This window comes from Hemiscyllium ocellatum, chromosome 31 (genome assembly GCF_020745735.1).
Source record: "Hemiscyllium ocellatum isolate sHemOce1 chromosome 31, sHemOce1.pat.X.cur, whole genome shotgun sequence".
NCBI classification, from domain to species: domain Eukaryota; kingdom Metazoa; phylum Chordata; class Chondrichthyes; order Orectolobiformes; family Hemiscylliidae; genus Hemiscyllium; species Hemiscyllium ocellatum.
Genome location: NC_083431.1, coordinates 264982 through 278365, shown reverse-complemented (window position 1 = coordinate 278365; position 13384 = coordinate 264982). Strand labels below are relative to the sequence as shown.

At 40.9% G+C, this 13384-nt stretch overlaps 1 protein-coding gene across 1 annotated transcript in view; it reads left to right on the top strand.

The window, feature by feature from the left end:
* LOC132830416 (integrin alpha-E-like) overlaps nt 1-13384 on the top strand; it is a 396956-nt gene that overhangs the window by 126438 nt on the left and 257134 nt on the right. Inside the window, exon 11 of the mRNA XM_060848093.1 lies at nt 1803-1957. Coding sequence (XP_060704076.1) covers nt 1803-1957 — 155 coding nt within the window. The remainder of the gene's footprint in view (nt 1-1802; nt 1958-13384) is intronic.

Genomic DNA, 13384 nt, shown 5'->3' with positions numbered 1-13384 from the left:
TTTGGTTGAGAAAAAGAAGGAAGCATATGTCAGGTGTAGACAGCATAGATCGAGTGAATCCTTAGAAGAGTATGAAGGCAGTAGGAGTATACAAGAGGGAAATCAGGAGGGCAAAAAGGGGACATGAGATAGCTTTGGCAAAGAGAATCCAAAGAGTTTTTACAAATACATTAAGGACAAAAGGATAAGTAGGGAGAAAATAGGGCCCTTCAAAGATCAGCACAGGAGATGGGGGAGATACTAAGCGAGTATTTTGCATCAATATTTACTATGGAGAAAGACGTGGAAGATGTAGAATGTAAGAAAATAGATGGAGACATCTTGAAAAATGTCCATATTACAGAGGAGGCAAGGTACTAACATGGATAAAATATTGGTTGTCTGCCAGAAGGCAGAGAGTCGGAATAAAAGGTCCTTTTCAGGGTGGCAGCCAGTTATTAGTGGTGTTCTGCAAGAGTCAGTATTGGCACCACAACTTTTCATTTTATAGATTAATGATCTGGATGAAGGAAATGAGGGCATTCCGGCTAGGTTTGCAGTTGATACAAAGGAAGATGGAGGAAGGTAGTATTGAGGAGACGGGGAGGCTGTAGAAAGATTTAGACAGGTTAGGAGAATGGGCAAAGAAGTGGCAGATGGAATACAATGTGGAAAAGTGAGAGGTAATGCATTTTGATAGGAAGAATAAAGACATGGACTATTTTCTAAACGGAGAGAAAATTCAGAAATCTGAAGTGCAAAGGGACTTGGGAGACCTAGTCCGGGTTTCTCTTAAGGTAAACTTACAGGTTGAATAGGTAGTTAGGAAGATATATACAATGTTGTCATTCATCTCGAGAGGAATAGAATATAAACACAGGATGTACTTCTGAGGCTTTATAAGGCTCTGACCAGACCACATTTAGAGTATTGTGAACAATTTTGGGCCCCTATACCTCAGGACAGACATACTGGCCTTAGAGCAGATTCAGAGGAGATTTATAAGAATGATCCCAGAATGAAAGGCTGAACATATGAGGTATATTTGAGGACTCTGGGAGTATAATCGATGAAAGGGGATCTAATTGAAACTTACAGAATACTGAATGGCCTGGACAGAGTGGACATTGGGAAAATGTTTCCATTGGCTGAAGAAATGAGGACCCAAGGGCACATTCTTAGAGTAAAGGGGAGACATTTTAGAACGGAGATAAGGAGAAGCTTCTTCCACCAGAGAGTGGTGAATCTGTGAAATTCATTGCCACAGAAGGCTGTGGAGGCCAGTTCATTGAGTATATTTAAAACAGAGATAGATAGGTTCTTGATTATCAAGAGGATCAAAAGTTACAGGGAGAAAGCCATGATTGAATGGTGGAGCAGACTTGATGTGCCAAATGGCCTAATTTGCACTTCCATGTCTTATGGTCTTCCCTGTTTAAATTACTGCCTACTTCCATTTGACAGGCAAAAAATCTACATCACCCTGTTGGAGGTCTGTTTCACCTAACTGCCTCGACCCTGTTTTGTTAATCATCCCAACCAATCTCATCATCATCTCCAACTCCTATTCCACTATCCCAGGCGCAGGATAACTAATTTCATTTCCCTGTCCACATAAGAATATAAGAGGCCGCTCAACATGTTGAGGATTTTCAGCATTTAATGCTTTTATTTCAGGTTTCCAGGGCCATAATTTTTTTTTAAAAATTCGGTTTTGTATAAATCTTAAGAATCTAAAAAGTAGTGGAATACTGTAATAATTTCCAAAAAAATTAGACATCAATTTTAGGTAGTCACAAAAATTATTTCATTTCTTTTGACAGTGTGAGTTTGCATTGGTGCAGTTTGGTATGGAAATTAAGACGATATTTGATCTGAATGATAGCCAGGAAATAAGTTCTGGAATTTTCTCAATTGTAAGAAATATGGTCCAGTTGGGTCAAACCACAAAAACAGCTTCAGCAATACAACATGTTCTGTGAGTATTTAACATTCTAGATTTTTCCTTTATTGAATTATCTCTGAAGATTAGGAATCAGTCAGCTCTGTAACTTTTTTTTTCTCCCTACCTCTTCCTACACATCAGTTTTTATTCTATACCTTATACAATTTGTGAACATTTTATCTGTGTATGGAGTGCTCCATGATTTTAAAGTAATATTCAATGAATTAGACAACATGCAAGAGATTGATTCTAATTATTTCAACTCTCCAATTAGTTTACCTTTTCTCTGTTCCCCATAGTCTTGTAAATTTCTTTTTGAGAAATCAAATGCCCTTTTGAAAATGTTCCATATATTTACAAGCAATGCATTTCAGATTATAACAGCCCTAGGAGTAACGACCATTGCTTCTGTTATTGATACAAAGGTATCTAAGTAAGTAATCCCTTTCGTCTGAAGTGTTCCACTTCAATTAACATTTTGAAGGAAATTTGAATAGAAAAGTTCTGGAGGTTAGAGAGTGGACAGATATGTTGGAAATCCAATTAAGGACAGACAATAAATGCAGACCAGCTAGTAATGCACACTTCCCATTGCTTGAATGAAAAAACCCTTGATTCCCTCAATGATTAAAGATCTCTATCTCATCTTGAATGTACTTAATGATGTGGCCAATCTCGTGAATGGTGGAGCAGATTTGATGGCCTGAAAGGCCTAATTTCTATTCCTTTGTTTTATGGTCTTTATTTATATTCCATTCCCTTTGAAATAAAGCCTGACCTTCCATTTAACTCCCTATTTCCTGATTAACTTGTATGCTACCTTTTTGTGATTTATGCACAAGAACTCCTAAATTCTTTTGTGATATGTAGCTTTCTGCTATCTTTCTCCATTTCAATAATATTCAGAGTAGTATGTAGCTTTCTGCTGTCTTTCTCAATTTCAATAATATTCAGCTCCTCTGTTTTTCCTGCCAAAGTACAGTTTCTCACATTATATTCCAATTGCTAGGTTTTTTTTGTTCACTTTCTTAGCTTGTCTGTATTCGTCCGAGGACTCAGTGTGTCATCCTCACTTCTTGTCTTTCCACCCATTTTTGTTACTGAGAATTCTGGCAATAGTAGATTCCCTGTTCTTATCCAATAATTAATATATATTAAAGATCGCTATCTCATCTTGAATGTACTTAATGATGTGGCCAATCTCGTGAATGGTGGAGCAGATTTGATGGCCTGAAAGGCCTAATTTCTATTCCTTTGTTTTATGGTATTTTCTATTTATGGTTTTATGGTATTTTCTATTCCCCATGGTAGGCTAATGCTAAAACTTCGGAGGTATGGCATTGAGGATACATTAGAGGTTTGGATTAGGAATTGGCTGGCTGGAAGGAGACAGAGGGTAGTAGTTGATGGATTATGTTCATCTTGGAGCGCAGTTACTAGCGGTGTACCACAAGGATCTGTTTTGGGACCATTGCTTTTTGTTATCTTTATAAATGATCTAGAGGAAGGACTTGAAAGCTGGGTAAGCAAGTTTGCGGATGACACAAAAGTCGGTGGAGTTGTGGATAGTGAGGAAGGAAGTGGTAGGTTACAGCGGGATATAGATAAGTTGCAGAGCTGGGCGGAAATGTGGCAAATGGAATTCAATGTAGCTAAGTGCGAAGTCGTTCACTTTGGTAGGAATAACAAGATGATGGATTACTGGGCTAATGGTAGGCTACTTGGTAGTGTGGATGAGCAGAGGGATCTTGGTGTCCATGTACACAGATCTCTGAAAGTTGCCACCCAGGTAAATAGTGCTGTGAGGAAGGCATATGGTGTACTGGGCTTTATTGGCAGAGGAATTGAGTTCCGGAGTCCTGAGGTCATGTTGCAGTTGTATAAGACTCTGGTGCGGCCTCATCTGGAGTATTGTGTGCAGTTTTGGTCGCCATACTATAGGAAGGATGTGGAAGCTTTAGAACGAGTGCAGAGGAGGTTTACCAGGATGTTGCCTGGAATGGTAGGAAAATCTTATGAGGAAAGGCTGAGGCACTTGGGGCTGTTCTCATTGGAGAAGAGAAGGTTTAGGGGAGATCTGATAGAAGTGTATAAGATGATTAGGGGTTTAGATAGGGTAGATACTAAGAACCTTTTACCGCTAATGGAGTCAGGTGTTACTAGGGGACATAGCTTTAAATTAAGGGGTGGTAGGTATAGGACAGATGTTAGGGGTAGATTCTTCACACAGCGGGTTGTGAGTTCATGGAATGCCCTGCCCGTATCAGTGGTGAACTCTCCTTCTTTATGGTCATTTAAGCGGGCATTGGATAGGCATTTGGAAGTTATTGGGCTAGTATAGGTTAGGTAGGATTCGGTCGGCGCAACATCGAGGGCCGAAGGGCCTGTACTGCGCTGTATCCTTCTATGTTCTATGTTCTATATGTTGTAAATAATTGTGACCACAGCACTGATCCCTGAGACACTGCAGTTACAGGTTGCCACCCTGAAAATGCTTCCTCCTTATCCCAACTCTCTTTTGTAATTAGTAGCCAATCCTCTGTCCATGCTGATATGCTCCCTTCAACAACATGGGCTTTTATCTTTTTATTAGCATAACATATAAAAGTCCAAGTATGTTGAATCCACTGCTTTCCCTTCATCCATCCTGCTTGTTAACTCCTCAAGTAATTCTAACCAATATATTGGCTTGATTTCACTTCGTGAAGCCATGTTGACTCTGCTTGATCATGTTATGTATTTCTAAATGCTCTGCTATTATATCCTAGTGTTTTATTGTATAATACTCTAACATTTTTCCAATAACAGATTGTCAACCAGCTTTGCTGCTGAATGCCTTTCTGAGTCGATTTCAGCTAGCTCTACCCTTATTCCTTTGGTAATTACCTTTATTTAAGTTTAACATACTTTTTTGTTACCCAAGTTTCTCTCTCTAAGACTGAATGATAAATTTTACCATGTTATGATATCACTGTTTCTCGGGGATTTTTTACTCTGACATAATTTACTAAATCTGCATCATTACACATTACCAGATCCAAAATAGCCTCATCCCTGGTTGGATATGCAAAATATTGTAGGAAGATGTCCCAAATACAAGAGATGAGTTCTTCTTTGTTACTACCTTTTTCAATCTAACCATTTCAGTGTACATGAAGATTAAAATCATCCATGATTAATGGACTGCCTTTTTTACTTGCCCGAATTACCCCCTGATTTATTCAGTGTTCCATGTTTAGGGACCTGTTGACTAATCCTACCAGTGTTCTTTCACTTTTTGTTTCTTAGCTCTACCTGTATGGATTCTACATCGTCTGATCCAAGATCATTTCTTACTGTCATACATTTTCTACCTTGTATAGCAATACCACCCACTCACCCTTTTCTCCTGCCTGTCCTTTTGAATGGTTACATACCCCTGAATATTTAGTTCCTAGCTTCAATTTCATCGATTTCATGTCATCATGTTTCTATAATGGCTGTAAGATCTTACCCATTAAGCTGTATTGAGCTGTTAATTCGTAGTATTTGAAACAAAATAAATGTGTATTCAGGTAAAAAGAGTAATTCATTTTGCCTTTATGCTATTTTTTCCCACTTTGATCCGATGGATTACTGTTTTTCTGTGTTTGCGTACTTTCTGTCCTACTCTGGTTATTGTTTACCCTATGCCAGCTTCCTGTGGCTGAGGTAGTAATGCAGATATTAGAACATAGAACATAGAAAATTACAGCACAGAATAGGCCATTTGGCCCACATTATGCCAAGCATTAATCCTAATATAAAATAAAATAACTTAACCTACGCACCCCTAAATTCACTACTATCCATGTGCATGTCCAGCAGTCGCTTAAATGTCCCTAATAACTCTGCTTCCACCAACACCGCTGGCAACGCTTTCCATGCATTCATAATTCTCTGTATAAAGAACCTTCTTCTGACGTCCCCTCTATACCTTTCTCCTAATATCTTAAAACTATGACCCCTCGTGCCAGTCAATCCTGCCCTGGGGAAAAGTCTCCGGCTATTGACTCTATCCATTCCTCTTATTATTTTGATTTGGAGATGCTGGTGTTGGACTGGGGTGCACCAAGTTAAAAATCACACATCACCAGGTTATAATCCAACAGGTTTAATTGGAAGCACACTTATCTTGGATACCTCGATTAAGTCACCTCTCTTTCTCCTTCTCTCCAGGGAGAAAAGTCCGAGCTTATTCAACCTCTCTTCACAAGGCAAGCCGTCCAGTCCAGGCAGCATCCTAGTTAATCTTTGCATCCTCTCCAAAGCCTCTGTATCTTTCCTATAGTTGAGAGACCAGAGCTGGACGCAATATTCCAAGTCTGGCCTCACCAGGGTCTTGTAGAGTTGTAGCAAAACCTTGCAGCTCTTAAACTCGATCCCCCTGTTAATGAAAGCCAAAACACCATATGCTTTCTTAACAACCCTATCCACTTTGGGTGGCAACTTTGAGGGATCTATACACTTGAACACCAAGATCCCTCTATTCCTGCACACTGCCAAGAATCCTGGCTTTAATCCTATATTCAGCATTTGAGTTCAACCTTCCAAAATGCATCACTTTGCATTTATCCAGATTGAACTCCATTTCCCATATTCAGCCCAGTTCTGCCCCTGTCTATGTCGCACGACAACCTACAATAGCCTTCGATACTGTCAACTGCACCTCCAGCATTTGTGTCATCTGCAAATTTACTAACCCACCCCTCAACCTCCTCATCCAAATCATTTCTCAAAACTAAAAGAGCAAAGGTCCAAGAACAGAGCCCTGCGGGACCCCATTCAACACTGACCTCCAGGCAGAATACATTTGACCTACAACCACTCTCTACCTTCTGTCAGTCAACGAATTCTGAATCCAGATGGCCAAATCTCCCTATATCTCATACCTTCTGACTTTATGAATGAGCCTACCATAGGGAACCTCATCAAATGCCTTGCTGAAGTCCATATGCACCACATCCACTGCTCGAGACCTGTCTTGTCACCTCCTCAATGAACTCAATAAGATTTGTGAGGCATGACCTGCCCCTCACAAAGCCATGCTGCCTTTAATCACACTATGCTTTTCCAAATAGTCAAAAATCCTCTCCTTCAGAATTATTTCCAAAACCTTGCTGACCACAGACGTAAGACTGACTTGTTTGTAATTGCCAGGGATTTCCTTAGTACACTTATTGAAAAGAGGAACAACATTCGCCTCCCTCCAATCCTCCAGTGGAGAGTGAGGAAGTAAAGATCTTTGCCAACGGCTTAGCAATCTCCTTTCTCGCTTCCTGGACCAATCTCGGATAAATCTGGTCTGGCCCTGGGGACTTATCAATCTTAATGTTTGCCAAAATTTCCAGCACATCAACTTCATCAATCTTGATCTGTTCAAACCTGTATCCCAGCTCCTCAAAGATCTCATTCACAACAAGGTCCCTTTCCTTCATTAAAACTGAAGCAAAAAACTCATTTAAGGCTTCTCCTATCTGCTCAGACTCCACACACAAATTTCCTACGCTATCCCTGACCGGCCTTACCTTCTCCCTGATCATTCCCTTATTCTTTATGTATGAGTAAAATGCTTTTGGGTTCTCCTAATCCTTCCCGCCAGGCCTTTTTTGTTCAAAGTTTGGGAGAAGATTTGTAGCTCGGGTGCTCGTTGTTGTGGTTCTGTTCGCCGAGCTGGGAATTTGTATTGCAGACGTTTTGTCCCCTGTCTAGGTGACATCCTCAGTGCTTGGGAGCCTCCTGTGAAGCGCTTCTGTGATGTTTCCTCCGGCATTTATAGTGATTTGTACCTGCCGCTTCCAGTTGTCAGTTCCAGCTGTCCGCTGCAGTGGCCGGTATATTGGGTCCAGGTCTGTGTGCTTATTGATTGAATCTGTGGATGAATGGATAAGCACATCGACCCGGACCCAATATACCAGCCACTGCAGCGGACAGCTGGAACTGACAACCAGAAGCGGCAGGTAAAAATCACTATAAATGCCTGAGGAAACATCACAGAAGCACTTCACAGGAGGCTCCCAAGCACTGAGGATGTCACATAGACAAGGGACGAAACGTCTGCAACACAAATTCCCAGCTCAGCGAACAGAACCACAACAGGCCTTTTTTGTGCAACCCCCCCCCCCCCCCCTACTCTCCTCAGTCCATTTCTGAGCTCCTTTCTAGCAAGCTTGTAATCCTCTAAAGCTGTACTAGATCCTTGTTTCCTCCACTTTACTTAAACTGCCTTCTTCATTTTGACAAGAAGCTCCTCTGTTCCCGTCATCCAAGGTTCCTTAACCTTACCCCTTCTTGCCTGTCTCAGAGGAACAAATTCGTGCATCACTCGCAACAACTGCTCCTTAAACAGTCTCCACATGTCTGCTGTGTCCTTTCTGCGGAACAATTGCTCCCAGTCTGTACTTCCCAACACCTGTCTGACAGTGTCATAATTTCCTTTTCCCCAATTAAATACCTTCCCTCGGCAACTGCTCCTTTCCCTCTCCAAGGCTATGGTAAATGTGAGGCACTTGTGATCACTGTCACCAAAGTGTTCTCCCAATGCAAGATCTGACACCTGTCCTGCCTCATTGCCAAGCACCAAATCCAAAATGGCCTCTCCCCTTGTCTGCCTGTCTACTTACTGAGTAAGGAAACCGTCCTGAACACACCTGACAAAAACTGCTCCATCCAAACCATCCACACTAAGGAGGTTCCAGTCGATATGGGTGATTTCAGCTTTCCCAATAAAAACAAACTGCTACATCTGCATTTTTTCAAAATCTGCCCACCTATGAGTTCTTCAATCTCTCTACTGCTGTTAGGGAGTCTGTAGAAAACTCCCAATGAGGTAGCTGTTCCTAACTTCCACACATATTGGCTCAGTAGACAAACCTTCCTCAACAACCTTCGTTTCTGTAGCTGTGATGCACCCTCTCCTCTTTTTCTTGTAGGTTCTTATCTTACCTTGTAGGTTTTGCTTTTTAATTTATCTCCTAACTGATCAAAATCTTTCAGCATAGAGTCATACAGCATGGAAACAGATCCTTCGTCCCAACTCGTCCATGTCAACCAGGTTTCCTAAACTGAACTAGTCCCATTTGCCAGCATTTGGCCCATATCCTTCTACACTTTTTCTATCTATGTATCTATCCAAATATTTATTAAATGTTGTACCTGTACCAGCATCTACCACTTTGCAGCTAGCACGGTGGCTCAGTGGTTAGCAGTGCTGCCTCACAGCACCAGGGACCCAGGTTCGATTTCAACCTCGGGCAACTGTCTGTATGGAGTTTGCACATTCTACCTGTGTTTGCGTGGGCTTCTTCTGGGTCCTTGTTGGTTATTTACCTTACCTGTGTCCCTCATGATTTTACTAACCTATAGAAGGTCACTGCTCAGCCTCCTATGCTCCAGAGAAGTAAATCCCAGCCTATCCAGCCTCACCTTAGAACTCAAATCGTCCAGTGTCAGTGACATCCTTGTAAATCTTCCCGCAGTACAAAGTTGTGTAGGTTCGGTGAATTAGCCATTGAGTTAGTGCTAAATTGCCCATAGTGTTCAGGGATGTATAAGTTAGGTGCATTAGTCAGGGTAAAAGTACTGTTGTATCAGAGTGGGTCTAGGCGGATTACTCTACAGAGGCTCGTATGGACCTGTTGGGTCAAATGGCCTGTTTCCACGTTGTAGGGATTCTGTGCCAGCTTATGACTTCCTCTGGCAACACATTCCATATATGCACCATCCTCTGCGTGAAAACGTTGCCCCTCATATCTCTTTTAAATCTCACCCCTCCCACCTTAAAACTATGCCCAATAGTTTTAGGCTCCCCTACCCCTGGGGAAAAGGCCTGGTTATTTACCTTATCTGTGCCCCTCATGATTTTACTAACCTCTAGAAGGTTACTGCTCAGCCTCCAATACTCCAGAGAAATAAATCCCAGCCTATCCAGCCTCTCCTTATAACTCAAACCGTCCAGTGTCAGTAACACCCTTGTAAATCATTTTTGCACCCTTTCCAGTTTAATGTCATACTTCCTCTAACAAGGCGACCAGAATTATATATGGTTCTTCAAATGTAGCCTTATCAAGGTCTTGTACTGCTGTAACATGACAAAACAATAAAAGAGAAGTACAGCACAGGAACAGGCCCTTTGGCCTTCCAAGCCTGTGCCGATTGTCATGCCCTAACTAAACTAAAAACAAACCTTCTGCCCTTATTCAGTCCGTATACCTCTATTCCCTCCACCCAGATACCTCTTAAATGTTGACAACGTGCCTACTTCTAACACCTCTTCTGGCATGACAAGCCAACTCCTGTATTCAGTGCTCTGATTGATGAAGGCAAGCATGCCAAATGCCTTCTTCACCATCCTGTTTATCTGTGACATTACATTCAAGGAACAATGTACCTGTCCCCCTAGTTTTCTGTGTTTGACAAAACTCCCCATGCCCCTTTCATTAACCATGTAGGTCCTACCCTGATTTGTCTTATCAAAATGAAACTTTGTGTTTATCTAAATTAAACTCCACTTGCCATTCCTCGGCCGACCAGCCCAGTTGACCAAGATACCATTGTACTCTTAGATAACCTTCTTCGCTGTCCACTATATACCACCAATTTTGCAATCTGCAAGCTTACTAACCATGCCTCCTAAATTATTATCTAAGTTATTTAAATTAATGTCAAACAACAGGGAACTTAGTTCTGATCCTCGCAGCACACCGCTGGTCACATGTATCCAGTCTGAACAATAACCCTCTATCACTACCCTTTGTCTCCTACCATGAAGCCAATTTCGTATCCAGTTGGCTACCTCTTCCTCGATCCTATATGACCTTACCCCACTAACCAGTCTACTATGTACAATAATGTCAAAGGTCTTGCTAAAGTCCATGTAGACAATGTCTACTGCTCTATCTTCATCTATCTTCTTGTCACTTCTTCAAAAAACCAAATCAAGATTGTGAATCAGGATTTCCCATGCAAAAAGCCATGCTGACTATATCTAATTAGTCAGGCTCATTGGTCTGTAGTTCTCTGGCTTTTCCCTGTAGCATTTTGAAATAATGGCATGACATTAGCCAATCCCCAGTCTTCTGGCACCTCACCCATGGATGTCGCTGATACAAGTACCTCTGCTAGGGGCCCCACAGTTTCCTCCCTAGCTTCCCACAATGGGTTACACCTAATCAGGTCCTAGGGATTTATCTACCTTTATGTGTTTTAAGACATCCAGCATTTCCTCTTGTGTAGTATGGACACTTTTCAAGACATCACTTTTTGTTTCCCTTAGTTCCTTCATCTCCATGTCTTTCTCCATGATATGTATTTGTTTAGGATCTCACCCATCTCCTGTGGTTCCACACACAGGTGGCCTTGTTGATCTTTATCTGTCAAAGCTATCTCATTTTCCCTTTTTCTACCCAAAAAGCAATCCCAGCTGTCTGTACCCTGACATATATCTCCTTCCTTCTCTTGATCAGAGCCTCAATATCTCCAGGCATCCATGTTCCATACTCCCGCCAGACTTGCCCTTCATACTATCAGGGGCATGCTGCCACTGAATTCTTGGTATCTTGCTTTTGAAAACTTCCCACTTGCCAGATGTCCCATCCATCCTGGCAATGTTTTTCTACAACCTCTACCATTGCGGAGAAGGTACAGAAGCCTGAACACATGCACCAGCCGGTTTTGCAACAATTTCCACCCTACTGTTGTTAGAATACTGAATGGATTCACAAACTTTTAACATTCGGCTGTACCTGTGTTTTGTTTTTACTTCTCTTTACCTATTATTTACTATCTATGCTACTTAACTCTGTGATCTGCCCGTATTGCTTGCAAGACAAAGCTTTTCACTGTGCCTCAGTACACGTGACACTAAATTCAATTCAATTCAATTCAATTCAGTCTCCCTTAATCAACTTTTGATTAGGCATAAATCATGCAATGATTGATAATATTTTATTTATTTTCCAAATTACCTGCTCTGCTAGTTATGGCCCTTTAATGACTCTTATGGTAAGACACCCAAATCTCTCTGCATCTAGAGTTCTGCAAACTCACATCATTCAGATCATACACTTTCTTTTTATTCCTACTAAACTTGACCATTTCACAATTTTCCACATTACACTCCATTTGTCACATCTTTATCCAGTCACTTAACCAATGCATATGTCTTTGTAGCCCCCCGAAACCCTCTCCACAGCTAACTTTCCAGCTTATCCAAAAATTTAGCAATTATACCTTCAGTCCCATCATTCAAATCATAATATAAATTATAAACCGTTGTGACACACCACTTGTTATATCTTCCTAACCAGAAAATGACAATTTTATGGCTACCCTCTGAATCCTGGACATTGAGGAAAGGAAGCTCATTTGAGTAAGATTTTGAGTAGCAGGTGGAGCTAACTGCTTCATGCCACTACCATGCTGCAGCTACCTGAACGGTGCTTGCCACTAACTAGATTTGTTTAGTTTATTCCTACATGGATGTAGGCATCGCTGGTAAGGCCAGAACTTGTTGTCCATCTGTAGTTGCCCTTGAACTTTGTAAGCCTGAATGCATTAGTTGTGGGTTGAGAAAAATAAGTGTTTATTTTGTAGAAATCTAATTTAGTTGGCATTAAATTGAAATCTGCAGTTTAAATTGTATAGTTGCCAGCAGGATTTTGTTTCAAGGTTTCTAGTGAAAGAGCAATCTAATTCGGAAATTGGTTCTTTGCTATGTGTCTCAGATGGGCCTTTTATGTTAGGAGCACATCAAACTAGCCAACTTAGTTCTTGAGTGCAACTTACAATAAAATGCCAGAGTTAAGTATTTCAGGGAGTTAGGTGGATAGAGTGAAAGAGGTGCTCAGTTGTTTTTGCTTAAAGAGCCTGCAAAAATTGATTCTTGCTCTGTAGAGGAGAAGAAGCTGGTTAATTGGCAAGCATCCAGTAACTTTTCAGCTTTAGTCTTTTCTTAATGCTCATAACACCATAAAAAAAGGCAAGTATAAAACAATAAAATAATTTAGTAGTAGTAGTAGTAGTAGAGTAAACTCAAGGCCAAAGAAGAAGGTATTCATTGCAGGAAATGACAAACAAACAATAACAGTTAGGGATAGAGAGTGTAAATCTAAAAGTCAACTGAGAGATACAACTAGAATTTACAAGGAAATAACAGGCTCAGACTAAAGGCTCTGTTTCTAAATGCATGTTGTATTCAAAACAAAACAAGTTAACTGAGATTGCAAATAGAAATGTATAAATCTGTTCGAATAGCTATTACAAAGATATGGCTTCAAAGACATAGTTTGGGGCCTGAGTCTTGAAGGTTATAAGATATTTAAGAATGATAGGTAAGAAGGAAAGGTGGAGCAGTGGGTCTGAAAGTCGATGATGGTATTAGTACAATAGAGGAGGAACGCCTGAGTTCAGGAAACCAAGATGTGGAAACAACTTGAGTAGAAA